Source organism: Lepisosteus platostomus, chromosome 3 (assembly GCF_059453375.1).
Source record: "Lepisosteus platostomus isolate fLepPlt1 chromosome 3, fLepPlt1.hap1, whole genome shotgun sequence".
NCBI lineage: Eukaryota > Metazoa > Chordata > Actinopteri > Semionotiformes > Lepisosteidae > Lepisosteus > Lepisosteus platostomus.
In genome coordinates this window covers 42,609,693-42,628,186 of record NC_142613.1, presented here as the reverse complement: position 1 = coordinate 42,628,186, position 18,494 = coordinate 42,609,693, and the positions used below count along the sequence as shown (strand labels likewise).

General features: G+C 35.3%; 1 protein-coding gene across 1 annotated transcript in view; it reads right to left on the bottom strand.

Annotated features, from left to right (window-relative positions):
* Positions 1-539: 539 nt before the first annotated feature.
* Positions 540-18,494, bottom strand: part of vsnl1a (visinin-like 1a) — a 60,711-nt gene continuing 42,756 nt past the window's right edge. Inside the window, exons 3-4 of the mRNA XM_088625637.1 lie at positions 6,644-6,859; positions 540-2,584 (exon numbers count right to left, since the gene is read on the bottom strand). Of these exons, the coding sequence (XP_088481763.1) occupies positions 2,387-2,584; positions 6,644-6,859 (414 nt within the window). The 3' untranslated portion in view covers positions 540-2,386. The remainder of the gene's footprint in view (positions 2,585-6,643; positions 6,860-18,494) is intronic.

The window sequence follows — 18,494 nt, the reverse complement described above, 5'->3', positions numbered from 1 at the left end:
AGATGCAAAACGAACATAAAGGGAAAATCTCTCGGTAGGATTATGCCTTGATAACACAGGAAAGTAAATTGTCATGGCTATACATACCAATTTTAGTCCATATTTTTGTGAAGACATGGGACCTAAAATAATCCATAACCACTTTCAAACTATGTCTAAAGATGGTGTATAGCTTTTAAAATAAAAAAAACTGAAATGTCTTTGTGGTTTCTTAGGCAATGTAACAGTCGCTTATTTTAATTTGTTTCTCTTTAGTGCTACATTTAAAAAAAACATGATTGTTATTTTAGGACTTTTTGTACTATTACATGCATCCTATGATATGCTACAAACTATATAAATGTAATTTTAATTATGAGATAAGGCATATTCTATATTGCAGGGAACATGCAGTGTACATTCTCTAACATTAGGGCTGACTTAAAATAGGTTTTCAATTTGGAAAGTTTTTCATTTATGAGGATCTCTTACATATCCTTCACACTTTTATTTTATACTGTATGTCAGGATGTTCTTGCACTTCAATAAAAAATCAGAGCTTCAGAAAACAGCCCATAGATGTTTTATTTTAAACCACAACACAATGAATAGTGCAGCCATGTCATTTAGGGGCACAACACATGCTACAAAAATCTTTACATTTTAAATAGTTCTTGCTTGTTTGAATTTGGTATTTGATGATAATACACTTTAATATTCAATACAAACACTTATTGGGCAAATATATTATTGTAAAGTTTGAGTTAAACCAATAGGGATTCATTTCTCTTCAAAGCAAGGAAGCTAATGATTTTGTTTGTCTTAATTATGCAGTATCCTGAAACAAAGACTAACAAATGTCTCAATGATTATTCTCATCAGTATACATCTTGCCACATGAAAAAAGCTTAATGCTGTTTCATTACAGAAATGTAGTTTCTTAATTATAGGAGTGTGGTAATAACTTTATTATTGCAGCTTCATTAACAATTCTTCTTTACAATTATTTGCAGTTTATATTCTCAGTTGCACAGCCTCGGTCTTGTCCTGTATGCAGAATACTGCAACATTAAAAACATTGGGATTATATACAGTTTGCATGTTGAAGGGAGGAACAGGGGAATAAAAAAGTCCTACAAAAAGTTAATAACAATGCAGTACACTGGTATACCAAACACATGACTAAAAGGGTTTCTTCTCATGGTAGCTGACTAAAGAACTGCATTTGTAAAGTTGTTTTGCTTGTTGTACTTTACACTCATTTGAAACTGAAAGAGACAGAGAGAGAGAAAACATTTTGCACCTTATAGAATGTTGCATTGCTCAGCCCCAAGGGATTTTATGTCAGTATGCTCCCTATTCGTAGGCAGGTGGAATGACTTTCTTTAAAAAAAATGCAATGCCAAGCTTTTCACTAAAAATATTCTTTTTTGTTGATGCTTTTTTAATTGTCTTGGAGGGCGTCACATTTAGCTGGGAATTCAATACAAATTATGATGCACTTTTTGGGTATTTTTTAAAAGTATGCTTGGCCACAGACTGCTGGAGTTACAATGTTAAATATACTCAAATAGTGATTATTTCTTCCTCTTCAAGGTCTTCAAGGCTTGCAAGTAAGCAGATCTAAATAGATAGGTGCTATAAGAATTTCAGCAACACAGATACTATTACTTTAAGGAAACATGCTCCCACAGTTACTCAAATAATGGCTCAACGAATCACAAATATACATCCCATACACAATACTGTACGTTATTGAAGGACCTATGGCAATAGGATATTTGTTCCTATGTGCTTTTTACTGCATTTATTCCATAAGGCTTTGACTTGTTTTGATTCATAGGATGCAAATGAGGACAGATTTTAAGGCAGAACCTAAAGGCATGCACATAAACTACATTTATATTCACCAACAGTACAAGCACATGTGAGAGAAGCAGCCTGATGAATACTAGAATCCATCTCTTTGTCCGTCCAGTTTCTGATTTATAGATGGATACATAATTTATTAGGAACAGTTACATTACCATGGGAATTTGGTTTTATTAATTTGATATATGAAACACACAGCTAGCATCAGTAAACATGTACAATAAATAGTAGCTTAATTCAACGCATCACATTACTGATGCACAAGCTCCAGTGGGATGAGACTGTATGGAAATTGCACACTTCACATTTGGCAGTTTAGTTTTTAAATAATATATTTTTATATTTCATATATTATATATACTGTATATATATTTAAAATTGTTTTAGCAAATGACATTCTCATGCACACAAGTGTTTCAAACACAAGAAGCGAGTCCATTGAAAGGTAGTCCAAGCATTTTTTTTTCGGTGGAAATAGCTGCAAACTGAATGGAACATTTAACTTTTGTGCAGTCCATAATGCTTTGACGCCACCTCATTTCTGAATGTCACATTGAAGGAGTAATACAATGGATGGATCACTCTTTGCAGCTTCTTTGAACTCATCCAGTGTGATCTGATCATCGTTGTTCTTATCCATCTTGCTGAAAATCTTGTCTACTCGCTGTTCAGGTGTGAGCCCATCCTCATTCATTTTCATCATAATGACGGTGCCTACCATTTTGTAAATAGCCTTTTTTGAATAAAAAAAGAGAACACATCAGATATCATTTCCATGTTATCACAGATTTGGAAAATGCAGTGGTTCTGAGCAGTAAATTACTCCCCCCCCCACCCAAGACAAATCTGTAAATTTCTCTCTGGTATTATCATTTTGGTTCAAGGTTATTATACTTTCCTGCTGCTGCTTGAGAAATGTGTTTTTCTTTTATTGTGCCTGAGCTCTTAAATTCATAATCAGAGCCTTAATCAAACTAATTATATATTCAAATAGCACTCTTTAAGTGTTTTCAAGAGAAATATATAGGGATTGTCAAAAACTCTGATTTACCAAATAATGGCTTAAATTGTGTAAGTGACACAAGAGTCATAAATGTCCTCTATGACCAGTGTTTGAACCTTCTGATTTCAGCTCTGGTCATAAAACCTGATATGTTCTGTCTCGTGGACAGAATGTTTGTCTAAAAATCGAATATAAGAAACTGTGGAAAAGAATATCCCATTAATATCCCCTGATTGTCATTGGTGGAAATGTGTAACTTTAATTATAAAAGGAAAAAACCTGAATTGCAAAAGTTTATCGAACGTTACAAATACAGAATAATTTCCCCTTTCCATTAGAAAGCTTTTTTGTAAATCAGTGCTAATGTCTGATGCAATATTTTTTCTCACAAATATTTTAGAAATCTTATTAATCTTAAGCAGTGTACAAGTATTTTGCCATCGTGAATCACAAGCCGATGAGCACAGTTATCCATGATGATTTTTTCCTGTAGCCTTATGCCACTATCAGGAAGTTCAGAGACCTACAGTCAGGTTAAAAAAAGTAAGTACACCCTCTTTCAATTCAATGGTTTTACATATCAGGGCATTAATAACAATCGTTTGGTCCACACTAACTTCTATAATTGGACAAATCTAGCCTCATATGACTGTCAACAGATAATATATTTCACTGTGTCATTATTTATTCAACAAAAGGTAATCCAAAATGCAGAAACCATGTGGGAGAAATTAAGTATACCCTTACTGGTATAAGGGTAAGTTAAGCCAGGTGCTGCTAACCAAATGCACTTGATTAGTTGATCATCAGGAAGTGTGACCACCCCTATAAAAGCAGAACATTTGGCAGTTTGGTGGTCTGGAGCATTCAGATGTGTGTTAACACCATGCCAAGGAGAAAAGACATCAGCAATAACTCAGAGAAGCAATTGTTGCTGCTCATCAGTCTGGGAAGGGTTATAAGGCAATTTCCAAACAATTTAAAACCCATCATTCTACAATAAGAAGGATTATTTATAAATGGAGAACATTCAAGACAGCTGCCAATCTTCTCAGGAGTGGGTGTCCCAGCAAATACATCCCAAGGTCAGAGCGTATAATGCTCAGAGAAATTGCAAAGAACCCAAGACCTACATCTAGGGATCTACAGGCCTTGGTAAAAGTTCATGGCAGTACGATCAGAAAAAGACTGAACAAATATGGCCTTCATGGAAGGTTAGACAGGAGAAGGCTCCTTTTCTCCAAAAAGAACATGACAGCACTGCTTAGGTTTGCAAAGTTGCATCTGGACAAACCACAAGATTTCTGGAACAATGTACTTTGGACAGATGAGACCAAAGTGGAGATGTTTGGTCATTATGCACAACGCCATGTTTGGCGAAAACCAAACACAATGTATCACCACAAACACCTCATACCAACCGTCAAGCACGATGGTGGAGGGGTGATGATTTGGGCTTGTTTTGTAGCCACAGGACCTGGGTACCTTGCAGTCATTGAGTCGACCATTAACTCTTCTTTTATACAAAACTATTCTAGAGGCAAATGGGAGGCCATCTGTCTGACAGCTAAAGCTTGGCCGAAATTGGGTCATGCAACAGGACAATGATCCCAAGCACACCAGCATATCTACAACTGAATGGCAAAAAAAGAAAAGAATCAAGGTGTTGGAACGGCCAAGTCAAAGTCCAGACCTCAGTCCCATTGAGATGCTGTGGCGGGACCTTTACAGAGCTGTGCATAAACGAAAGCCCTCAAACATCAATGAACTGAAGCAATGCTGTAAAGAAGAGTGGGCCGAAATTCCTCCAAAATGATGTGAGAGACTGATAAACTCATACAGAAAGCAATTACTTCAAGTTAATAATAATAATAATTGCTTACACTTATATAGCGCTTTTTCTGGACACTCCACTCAAAGCGCTTTACAGGTAATGGGGACTCCCCTCCACCACCACCAATGTGCAGCATCCACCTGGATGATGCGACAGCAGCCATAGTGCGCCAGAACGCTCACCACACATCAGCTATCAGTGGGGAGGAGAGCAGAGTAATGTAGCCAATTTATAGAAGGGGATTATTAGGAGGCCATGATTGGTAAGGGCCAATTGGAAATTTGGCCAGGACACCGGGGTTACACCCCTACTCTTTTCGAGAAGCGCCCTGGGATTTTTAATGACCACAGAGAGTCAGGACCTCGGTTTTACGTCTCATCCGAAGGACGGCGCCTGTTTTACAGTATAGTGTCCCCATCACTATACTGGGGCATTAGAACCCACATGGACTGCAGGGTGAGCGCCCCCTGCTGGCCCCACTAACACCTCTTCCAGCAGCAACCTTAGTTTTTCCCAGGAGGTCTCCCATCCAGGTACTGACCAGGCTCACACCTGCTTAGCTTCAGTGGGTTGCCAGTTGTGAGTTGCAGGGTGATATGGCTGCTGGTTATTGCTGCTAAAGGTGGTTCTACAAGCTACTGAATCATGGGGTGTACTTCGTTTTTCACACATGGCATCTGAATGTTGGCTTATTTTCTGTTAAATAAATAATGACATAGTGGAATCTGTTATGTGTTGTTTGTCACCTGAGGTTAGATTTACCTAATTTTAGGATCTGGTAAGGACCAGATGATTTTTTGTTATGTCCTGATATATAAAATGATAGAATTGAAAGAGGGTGTACTTTCTTTTTCACATGACTGTAACAACTACTCTATCATGTGCTTGTAGGCTTGGCTTTCCATAAGCTATATAATAAACAGTATTAAGGCTTGTTTGCAAACCTGGTTATAATTGTTAAATTAAGACATCCTACTGATAAAGAGCAAAAGGTGCGTAGTACTCACTATACCATTCCTAAAATATACTCTGATGTTGATGAATCATGGAATCAATATATATCAAAGTTTAAGCATAGCTGTACATTTTGCCCTAGGCATCTACCAACATCTCCAGTCTTGTGGAAGGGCTTTTGCAGTCATAAGTTGCACATATCAACTCATGTTTTAAAAAAGGCATGTCTTCAACATATCAATTTCTTTCTAGCACACAGGCATCCTATTTCTGACATGATGATCACAATTTGTTTTTAAAAATTGTTCTTCCCTCGCACTGCACATTTATTCAAAATGACAAAATGGAGAAATGTTACCGTGGTCTCATACAGTACTACACACTAAAAATTGCTTGCTGCAAAACTATTAAGGTGCTTGTTATATAAAAATGTAATATGCTTCCAAAATAGATGTCTAAAGCTTTGACCTACATTTACTACAGCAATAGGATGATGGAAAATATTTGGTCCTAACTATACACCATTATAAATAATCACATTAAGGGTTCTGTCATTTTAATTCACACAATAAATCAGGCAGATTCCACCTTGAATCCATGAGACCATATTTCAATTTTGCTAGATTTCGATGTTAATCCTCTAATACACAGACCTAGTGAGGCAACCATATATGGTTATATACAAACCCATAAAAGAATTATGGGACACAGGTTGATTAATACCCCAATGTGGCATTGTTTTCTAATGAAAGTGTGATGTTTACCAGGTGTAACAAGAGAGCATATAATGTAAACACCTGTATTTTATTTCTTTAACACACAACCTTTTTCAACATGCTGTAAAATGGTAACTTAAACCTGGGATGTAGCATCATTTGATTAGTAACAATCATCTATAACATACCAATGCACTCTGCAACTTCAGTGTCATGTAAACACAACAGGAAGAGCTAAAGTCTTATTCCTTCAAATTAACTCCCATTTTTTTCTCAGTATCTTACCTCTATAATCTCCAACATCTCCACTCGTGTGATTTTGCCATCGCCATCCAAATCATACATGTTGAATGCCCAGTTCAACTTCTGCTCAAAGCTTCCCCGTGATGTGATAGACAGTGCACAGATGAACTCTCTGAAGTCGATGGTCCCATCACCGTTCTTATCAAAGGTTCTAAAGGCATGCTGGGCAAACTTTGAGGCATCGCCATATGGGAAAAACTGAAAAAATCAAAAGTAATATTACAGCTTTGATTAACAAATTTACTAGTAGGCCTTTAAATTTTAATTATTTCATTTAAAAATAGAACAATGACATTCATCATCCTTATCATAGAAATCAATTTTGTTTATAGAAGCTTTTCACAGAACCCAATGAAACAGTAGTAGAACTACATTAAATGCTAAACTTTTGACAGAAAATAAAGTTTTAAGTGAGTTTAAAAAATGTTGACAGTTGGAGCCTCTCCATTGATTTTAGCCTATGAGGCTAAAGGTCCTTTTACTGCAGAAGAGAAATCTGTCAGCCATTATGTGAAGCATGGTTTTCAGTAGAGTAAGAAGGCCTGAATGAGCAGATCTCAGATTAATGGTTCTACTATATGCATGAAATATATACTCTATATCATATGTCCTATGTGTATCTAATACTGCTGTTGCTTTTTCAAAGAACCCTAACACGTTGGTTAGACAAGAAGTACCTTTTATAAATTTATGTTGACTATTTCCTAGAATATTATTTCCATATATTGGGTCCTCTAGTTTAGTCCTAATAGTTGTTAAAACTATTGTATTGTTAAGTTGTTAAGGTAAAATCAAGGTTTCCAACTGGAGTCAAGGCTTTAATTGTCACAGACTCTGAAGTCACTGACTATGCAAAGCAATATTGTAATCCTATGAGCTTAACCTCAGTCTTCGCGCAGTTTTACATAAGAATGTTTTGTCACTATCTAAATATTAAACAGGCACCATAGAAAGGCAGAAATCACAGAGATCAAGTTTGGCCTGCAAACTAACATAAGTGAATATTATGTTATCATAGCCAAGTCCACTGTGGTAAAAAATATGACTATGAAACAAGAAGTAAATACCCAACAGTAAAGGTCCCAGCACAAAGCCCTGTGGAACAGTCTATATAAGCAGGACAACATCAGATTTAAAACAGTCTATATTAACCTAACCATGAAGGGAAGTGCCAGTTTTCGTTTAATAATTTTGTGCTCCATGTGCTCCAGTAGGACATTGTGTTTGACAATATTTAATGCATTTAAGACCAGAAGGAGCAGAATATTAATTTGCCCAGAAGCAGACGTAATTTGCAACATTAATTTAAATCACTTTTTTATTTTCTTTGTTCAAACCCCAACTAGAAAGGGTTATCAATCTCATTAGATGAGACTGTCATTGAGCTGCCACTGTCCATTCCTGAATTTCTGCTACAAAAGGTAAATTGGTTGCAGGACTTTAGTTGTAAAGCAATTGAGAGTTCAGGCCACTTATGTTAAGAAATTACACACAACATGCCATAAAATAACAAAAATAAAGTTATACCTGTACATAGCAAAAAGGTGCATTTATGGTACCGTGCACACATCTGATGCTCATAAAACTTTACTCCAGCCTTCAGCCTCGGCAAGCGAAATCCATTATTGAGTGGTCTGCATTGCGGATTTGTATTTTGTCTGACTGAATGCAGCTGAAATGATCCTTGCAGAGTAAATCTCATTGACTTTAACTTGTTCTGGCTCTTAGCATGGGCTTTACTGCAGACCTTTTTTTTCCCATTTGCAAAATACAATGCTTTTTACAGACAGAAACTTCTTCCAATTTCACACACATTTATATGTGTAAAATATACAACATACCAACCTCTTTTAGGCAAACTGCGAACTTCATTAACAGCCATCTGAAGTCAAATACTGAACCCTGCTGCTTGCCTGCAGTGCTGGCTGTTTCATATATTGGTGGCAAGCTGCATTTTCTTTAGTTTTGGATATTCTAGGAAAATGCAAGAATTCAAGCCAAAAATGACAACACAACCTTCAAACTAAAGCTCCCATTCTTTTGTTTCATTTTTGGTCACTTGTGTTAGCATTTAATTTTGCATTTAAAATGTTTATTAGTTCAAAACTGGTATGTGCAAGCACCTAAGAAATATAGAAATAATTCAGGTACATTTGTCAACTCAATAATAATGATTGTTCATACCTGTCATACTATACGTTTGTATCCACTATGCATTAAAGTATACAGATGATATAAAAAAGTATTTTGAAACATTTTAATTTCTGATTTATTTAATATAAAAAGTCTTTATTTTCTGTGCTAAACTGTCTGAAGAGCAATGATATTATGTTTGGAAATGACAGAAGTGCTCAAATAAATCCTTACTGAACTAATACATTATTTGACTCTTTAATTAGTGAGACCTAATTAACATGTTAAACATATAAAAACATCAACCAAACAAATAACTACTTATAAGAGTCCCACCCAAAAAAAGAGCCTTCTATGTCAAGTGTTGTGAATATTGTTTCTGGAGAACAATTTTCTCTCTTCGTTTCTAGGTCAGGTTTTAATGATCTGCATCAGCTCATTATTATCTTAATTAGACCAGGATAACAAAAACTCCCATGTCTTCAGGAGGTGGTGCTTTAAGAAGCCTAGAAAATCAGAATCACACTTCAGGACCAGAATAAAAGATTACAGCTTTAAAGCATTACATGAAACTGAGTTTCTAATATACAAAAAATAGTTGGTAAGAACGATTGTAAGATTCCTGTGCAACAGCATGGAGAGCAGACCGATGTGGATCACAGTAATTAATGTTAACAGTGCTCTGACAACACCAAAGCCAGAGGAGGCCTAAATCCCTGAAACCAACCACATCGACTCCAAGGTCAATGCCATTTTGGAATATAAGAATTCCTATTGAAGGAGCACTCACATGGCAGTTTTGGACAAGCTACAGCAGATGCAGAATCAGCCGTGCAATAAGAGACCATATGCCTCCTAATCTCTAGTTTGTGTCAGAGTGACACAATAACCCTAGCAACATTCTGAACATTGCTTGATGCTTCAACATTGCAACACATTTTACATCAGACATCCTGAAAAATCCCTAAGAAGTCAAGAAACACATTAATGAGGTGCTATGCTTTCAATACAGCAGCTTTTGTAGTTCGTACTGAAGAGAACTCAGACCTTTGATCAACAGGATTAAAGTTTAATTTTAATTATCCTTGAAGCTCTAGGAGTTTTTTTTCTACCAGCTACCTTCACATCAAAGTCTTCTGGCATTCTGAACAATCTTTAGGATTACTGTATGAACCCATTTTAAGAGTGAAGGCATCAGCTAGTATATCTTGCACAGTGAAAAACTTTCCCCTAATTTGTTATATTAGTAAAAACAGTATAAAGATGCATTGACAAGTAACTATGTGCCAAAAAGTAATTGATGTTTGACGCTGAACTAATTAGAGTGATTATATGCTTCAAAACAGCTGGTGTGTCAAGAGGGTGTGTAGGCCAATGACTGTGGACCTGCAGCCTAAAAAATATGAAAACATATTTTTCTTATTTTTTTTTATTCAAGTGATTTTTACATATCAATGTGTGAAATAAAAAACAAGTGTTGTTTGAAGATCTTACAAAATTATTATTTTTCACAATGTACATGTAGGAGGTATTTATTTGAGTTTTCTTAATAAAATATTCTTGACTTGGAGTGGGCACCCTGCCTATTTTTCCCAGAGGAAAAAAAAGGACATGAAATTAACTAGTTAACCAATCAGTAACTGATATGCAAATATTGTCCATCGCAACTTCCTCCATGATGAGGACATAATATATAATTCCATTATATACAGGGAATATATAATTCCCTGTAAGACAGGGTGTTTTATTATCTCTAATGAATCATGAAAGAAATGTAAACAATTAAAAGTCAGTTGAACTTCCACTTTGAATTCCCTTTTCAGTGAAGCAGAAGAGCCAAGTTATTTTAGCTCAGTGTGCTCATTTCTCCATTCAGGATTAATGGACAAACCACATGGACTGTTTTCTCATCTGGAAAACAAGGCTGTTTCAAAACTGATTACTGCAACCATCCTAGCTGAAAAACAGTGTTGACAGGTTTACTGCAAAGAGTTCCTTCCTTAGATTTAATAGTTTTTCTTAGCTTTTCATGTATACTCCCTTACAAAACAAACACATACTGTACAGTATAACAAAAGTAAGAAGAAAGGTGAGTCCAGTAACATGAACACGACACAATTAGGAACTAGGGAACATGGCACCTTTTAGAATAAAGTGCTCCGGCCCTTTTTTAATCTTCCAATATTCCTTTCACTTTAAGATGCAGATAATAAAGAGAGAAATTAAGCAATAGTTTGTTTTCCTGGCTGTCATATCCTGAGTCTGAAAGATTTAATTCAAAAATGAATATTTGTATCCATTAACATGGGACCCTGAGATAATCTTAAAGCTGTGAGGAGAAGGTTGTAGCCTACTGAAGTAATCCAAAGGGTCAAAGCATCACAATATGAACAATTCCAAGGAGTCTGTCATTAAAAAAAGGCTTGCATATAAGATAGCACATTGCTCAGTCATCTTATAATTACTGGAGTGCATTGTGAGGAAATTACACGGAAGATACTGCACAAGAAGAAACACCAGAGTGAAGACACGAAGTAAAGAACAAAATGTACATGCAATTCAATGTGTAAAGTCAGGTCAGAGACAGGACATCACCTTAAGAAGAGACAGTGGGGGGATGCACAGGAAACATGCTGGAAAGATGTGAAGATGGAGAAACCCTGGGATGCTATTATAGCAATGCAAAATTGTATTTTAGTCAAAGTTTGGAGTTCGTCTAAATGTAGTGATTGAAGTACCAAAATGACAGTCTTGTCACTGCTCCACTGGGACATGAAAACAAATGTGAAGCCGCAAAAACACACTGGGTGACTCTTAATTGAAAAAAAAACATGATTGTTCCAGCCAAAGAGCAAAGTGTTCCCTTGATTTACACAACATCTCAATTCATATTCTTGAAGCGGTCACAGTTTATTAGCCAGCACAGCAGGACAAACGTGCTCACTCTTGCATCAGGTACTCAGAATTCAAAATGCACTGGTAGCAAAAACCAAAGAAAACTGAAACTGGAGAATGCATGCTGGTTTCAGAACATAAAAGGAAAGTAATCAACTGATAATTGGGTACAGGACCTTTAAAACTACAGCTGCCAGTGACAAACTGATGTATTAGCAGTGAAGGGAGAGTATACAAGCTCTTCATTTTTGAAGAGGCCAAATTATCATGCTTAACCGATATTAAATGCGATCAAATAGGAACTCCCTGTGTGTAAATGCTTTTAAATACACAAATGAAAACTGACTTTCTTATGGAAGTAGCCATATGCCCCATATGGTCATACAGACCAATCTATTTGAGGCAAAGGAAGTATAATTAATCAAGTAGTACTGCTGTTGAGAGTTAGGCTCCAAATGTTTCTCAGGGTACATCTGTGCTCTTATAAAACACTTCACATAAAATAAAAAATCTAGGTCAACATCACTTTTAAAGATTGAAGAATAAGATATTCTGAAGTTCTTCTGCAATTGTGCATTCCATTAAAATCTTTGAAATTTGATAGTACACTCATAAAATTAACCTTTGTGTTTGTGTCGTAAATAGTATTTTTGGTACATCAGGTAAAATCTCGGATTTTACTGAGCTATTGCCAATCTAGAAAATCTTTTTAAGATTTGGAAATCAACTATACTTATCCACATTACATGGTAAATACTGTAAACTACAAAGTTCAAACAGGATAGAAAATGCAGACTATGGTTTTAAAAAAACTGGATTTCTTTCAGAAAATGTTACTTTTCAGTTCAGTAAAACAGTCTAACTTTCTGTTAAGTAGCAAAGAATTGGATTGAGATGGATTTATTGGTGCTGATATGTCACTGAGTTCATTTATTTTGTTTTTCTATTCTCTCCTACACTGCCAGCCAGCCAGCTTTGCTGTTTTGAGCCCCTTTGGAACCTTAAATTGTTCCCTTTCTGGGAAAGAGTGCACTCCTTCCACTTCAAGTCTTACCTGTTCTCCCCTCTCATATATTACTCTTGATACTGAATTTATACTTAGATTACAGAATCTGTATATTAGTATTTAATAGCTAACTTATTTTTTTCTAATAAAAGAAAAATAAACAAAAACATAACAGATAACCCGTAGGGCAATCAGACATAGGCCCTAGTAAAAGTTAAAATTTGAGTTTTGAGATTAAATTTGAATAGTATCAAAGAGTTTGTCTCTCGAAGAGATGGAGAAAGGGCATTCCATAACAATGGAGCAGCGACAGAAAAAGTATGGCATATTCACAATGACTCTTGTGACACCAGCTATCTTTCATCTTATATTCTTTCTCTTCATTAATCACCAAATTTTGCTCCTCACTCTCACTTCTCTTAATCTTAAACTGTTCCTCATTTTCTCCCTTCTCTAACTCTCTCAGCTTATCCTGTTTGGCCAGGGTTTTTTTCCATAATAAACTCTAGTTTTCCTTGACACCACAGACATGTGTTATTATTCTTTCCTTCTCTTTCAGAGATCATCCATCCGTTCATCCATATCCAACTCTTAAGACATGGGGTGTACTTGTTAATCAACCTGTGCTATTTAGACTTCTACTCTCTTGTTTATTGGAAGAAGATGCCGCCTTGTCAGATATGGACATGATCTCTTTATATGCCATTGGAGAACAAGAAAGATTGTGAACTTGTAAATTGCAAAAAAAAAATCTTTCATCTTTACATGACTGTAAAGAACTTCATGCTCCCTTATACAGTGCCACAACTAAACTCATACTGAGCAATTTCAGGGTGCAGAATATAGGAGCTGCACTTTGTATATCTTAATGAGACACATGCTAAACTGTATCTTACTGTAGACACAGCATTCTTATCAATACATATAGCATTAGCATAGTTTTCACTTTTTGTTACTTTAAAGCTTGCAGTCATGACACTCTGAAGCAGCAATTAACATCTGTTATAAACACCACCTACTCTAGACAAAGTAAGAAAAATAATAACTATGAAAGAACAACAGAAAAGTCATGTTTGCATAACTATGCCAACCCTTTGCTGTAGTAAACATAAATTCATTCATGTACCTCGTGTATTGAATCCATGTGTGTGCATCGCTGATCAATTGATTTTCTAATAACCATAATGAATCACCTCGTGATTACTGCTACAATTAATAAATTGCCCCAGTAAATTCACAAAACTCCTACACTGTGTAATAGTTAGACAAAATCCAATACACGATTTATTAAACACTGGCAATTTATGGGTAAATAGTAAAACTGGGCTTCGCTGCAATGATCTACAATAAAAAAAATCATCCGACCAGGCTTGAGAATGTACTCAGTACAGATGGGAAAAACTAATCAGTGGCTGTAAGGTGGTGAGTGATGCATGAAGCACATCCAAGGACCCTCCAGTCACAACTAAATTCACCTTCTTTTAAGTGGAGCATGAAAGCCTTCACAATCAGTGCACAGGCTGCCACTTCACCCCTTCCTTCACTTGAGACTGAGACATTTTTGCTGTGTGCACATTTACTACAGTCACAGTTTTAATGGAAGTCATTTAACAAAGTCAGTGCCATAATGACAGAAAAGCATTTCTTTCTTTTTTACGGTCCAGACGTTTTCCCAGATTTTCTGTAGTACCGCACAGCAGGTAGAAAAACATATAACTAAATAACAAATTTGCTAAAGTAACTGTATTTTGTCTTCACTGATTGGCTCTTTATATGGAATTTAAAAAATAATAATAATTTGCTTATGCCGCTGAAAACAATCCTATCGGTCAAAATTTGATGGTCTGCTGTAGCTGAAATGTTGATTTGGCAAGTGTTTCAGGAGAGACAAAAGATGCGAAGATTAATGTATTTAATTTAGTCTTATACATAAGTTATTTGAGACTTTATGTATTTAGACAGGGTGCACCGTGGTGCATTTGTTAGCATTGCTGCCTCGCAGTGCTGCGGTCCTGGATTTAATTCCTGAGGTATTTTCTGCATGGTGTTTGTATGTTCTCCCAGTGTTTGCATGTGTTCCCTCTGGGTGGTCCAGTTTCCTCCCACAGTTCAAAGACTGTTTGGTTAATTGGCTTCTGGTAAAATTGGCCCTGGTGTGAGTACATGCATGTGTCTGCATCTCTGCCATGGACTGGCATCACATCTAGGGTGTATCCTGCCTTGCACACATTGTTAGCTGGGATAGGCACCATCTTCCCTGCAACACTGAATTACATGAAGTGGTTAGAAAATACATATGTGGGTGAAGTAGTTCAGGTGGGTAGCTGCGTCAGCAAAGGAACAAGTAATAAGTTTATTCCATGCTGAAAAGAGAAGGAAGAAGGAATGTGTAAGCTTACACAGCCAAAATGTTGTGTTTTCTTTCTTCCTTCTCTTTTCAGCATGGAATAAACCTATTACTTGTTCCTTTACATATACGGCTTAATGGCTTAAGAAGTTATGAAGTGATTATGAAGCCATTATACAGCACCATTCAAATAAAGCGTTACCAAATTGAATGGCACACAATGCTTGATATAGGATAACCAACTGAGAAGAGTATTTGGTATTCAAAAGGTAATGTAGCACCCACCTTCTAATTACAAATTATAAACTATTTCATATTTGATTATTTGTTTATTCCTGAATTTCCAGGAAAGTTTTGTTAAGTGTGATCCGCATGTCCAGTAAAGCTTTCATTTAATATAATTTCTCTGTTATATGTGGATCTCTGAACTTTCATTTTTAAAAAGATTTCTCAGACTGAAATTTAGCTGAAGCAGTTTTCAAGATAAGAGCTAGATGAGATATTAATTGATGTGATATCACATCCTGGTAACTGCCTAATATCAATGGTTAGGTAACAAAAGTGAAATCAAAAGTAACGTTTGTTTTTTTCATCAGATTCTATAATCAAATTGATTCACATGCATCTCCATGATTCAAAAGTTCAAAGTCAGTGGCTACAGAAGCCAAATGCATGATCGAAATGCATAACAATTCATTTTAGTAACATGTCAAATGGGAAAAATGGCATTCTTTAGTGTCAACATTAGATTGAAATACTAGAAGTATTTTTCATTTTGTGGACAATGACAATTACAGTACTTATAGTTTAAAAAAATGAAAAAAATGCACTATTTTATAACCAAAAAGAAAGCTCGCCAGAGCAAATTATGTATGTCTGACAATCTCCAATCCTTAACTTTTAATATTTGTCAAAGGAAGCTTACAAATATGAATTCTAACAAATTTTCCTTGTTAGTATTGTTATCATGGAAACTTCCTTATGTGACTGTGTACATGAATATTGTTACTGTCACACCCAGAGCTTTGTGAATTGACAACAGGATTCAAATGGAAAGAACTCTCACAACAATGCCAAGCCCTTTAGCTACAATGTTTATAGAACTAGAACATAATGCCTTTGCTGGACAGTTGCCACACCCGTTTCATCTTATGCAATGTTTTTTTTTCTGACATCTCTTCACATAGCCCTACAAATATTGCACTCTGTACTTAACAGGGCAAAACAAGCTGTTAATCCTAAAGTTAACATCTTCTGAACAAGTGCCTTATTTTTTCCACAAACTGCCCCTCAAGCTCACTTAACAAATCGGTAAGTAAACAAATACAAAGTTTTCTTGTTGTTTCATGGCCATTGTGATTTTTATATCATACGGGTTTGGGCCATACACAGAGATAATAAATCATATTGTAAATGCACATTAATAAACCTCATTCTACGTTTAAATAATGTATCAATTTCATATAATTATAGCACAAACATATGACAAGAAGAGGAAAAAACACATGAAAGTGTTAAGCTAAATCAAATTTGATCAGTGAAAATCAAAATACAGAACTATAAGTAAAATAAAACTCAATTTTAATGGATGTATTTAAATATAATTTATTTTCAAGTACCAGTATTTAATGTTGTAACTTCCCATGTATACGGACACATTCCATATTGCATGTTATTACAATATGCTATATGAAATTCCAGTAAGCCTTTTATGTACGTTACTTTTGCCAGAAACATAAAATTAAATTTACAAATACTTTGTAATTGCACAAATAGAGATATCAGGTGAAAATGTAACATTGCAAACAATTAAATACAAAAAGTAACTTATGTGTTACAACTGCAACAAACACACAAAGCTAATTATCAGAAAAATATTTAAATCTTTTTAGTAGAATATACACATAAATACCATTGAACAGATATGATAAAGCTAATCAAATTATGCTAATTAATATTTGCTATCAAAGGGGTGAAAAATCGATGTGAAAGCCATAGGCTAGTAACAAGTGTGGCCATTGATGGAAACGATACAAGCTGTAAATCTGCACTAAATGCAACAAGTTGCAGATTCTGTTGTCTTAGACTCTGTCCCATTCATCAAGAATCTGGACAAGTGTGTGCCTGTTCACAGATCTCTGAATTCTAAATGCCACATCTATTCAATTGGGTTCATGTCTGATAAGTAGGATAACAGCCATTTTTATATAAGAAGCACAAGGACATACAGTACAATGTCCTGCTGGAATGTTGTCACATTAGGACAAGTCCATAGGAAAGGCAACAAGTGAAGTCCCAGGATGGCTGTACAGTCAGGTTGCCATCAGTCACGATAAGTTCAGTAATGACTAGATGCTCCTGTCCAGACCATCACACTTGGACCTTACTTTCTGTCAATTAACATCTTTCTACACTCACTTGCATCCATCAGTGTGGTCTAAACAAAACCTGATTGATGCTAACTTGAGTCTACTGCTGACATCCAACTGAGGAGAAAATACCATTGGCATGAAAGCATTGTCTTCTTGATATGAAGGGTATATTTGGTTGACATTCTTCAGGCCATTCACTTAGTGTTTCTGCAACCATCAAAGTCTCTGACAGTCAAGGACAATCATTTAGTCCAAAATATGCCAAAAACATTAATCAATGTCTTAAATATCTTTATAATGTATTTATCTAAGAAACATACATGCCTAGAGACATATGTTTCTGTTTATACCCATTATATATCTCAATTGTTCTAAAGTAAACTACTGTTTAATCTAATTTCTTTATTAACTTGGTAATATTTTATACTTAACAGCTAAGGCTTAATTTTTTTATTCTTTGCAAAATGCAAATTCTAAATTCTAGACAAAAAAAGCATTAAGAACAACAAATCTAAATCAAGGAAAATATTTTATCCATTGACTTTAATTTTATAACACACATAGCTGTTTATTCTGCAACAGAAAACAGATGACATTACCCGCTTGAGGAAATACACTTTGTGTAATAATCTTGTTTGTTTTTTCAATACAAACAACATTTAGTATTACAATTCTAGGAATGTAAACAAGATAACATGATCTACTGTGTAGCTTTTGGACTACAGAAACAAAAGGTAATTATTCCTTTAATTAAAAAAGAGCCAAACTACCATGAGGGACAGAATTCAAATATTAGCTGTAGCAGGCAAGCCAACAGTGGTTTACCTGTTAGTAGCAAATAGTACAAGCAAATTCAACTAATGCTTAATTTGAACTGCACCTGATGTTTCGGTCTCAGAAATTCATTAGCCATTTTTAGAAGTTTGTTCTACTCTCTACTTAAACCCCTTAAACCACGTAAAATATAAGTTTGTCATAAACATATTTTTAATTGCAGCAAAATAATTGGTTTTATGTGTTTTGTAGGGGAAAGTGGAAGTAAAATTTGCATACAATATTGATAGTGAATTTTAATTTTAG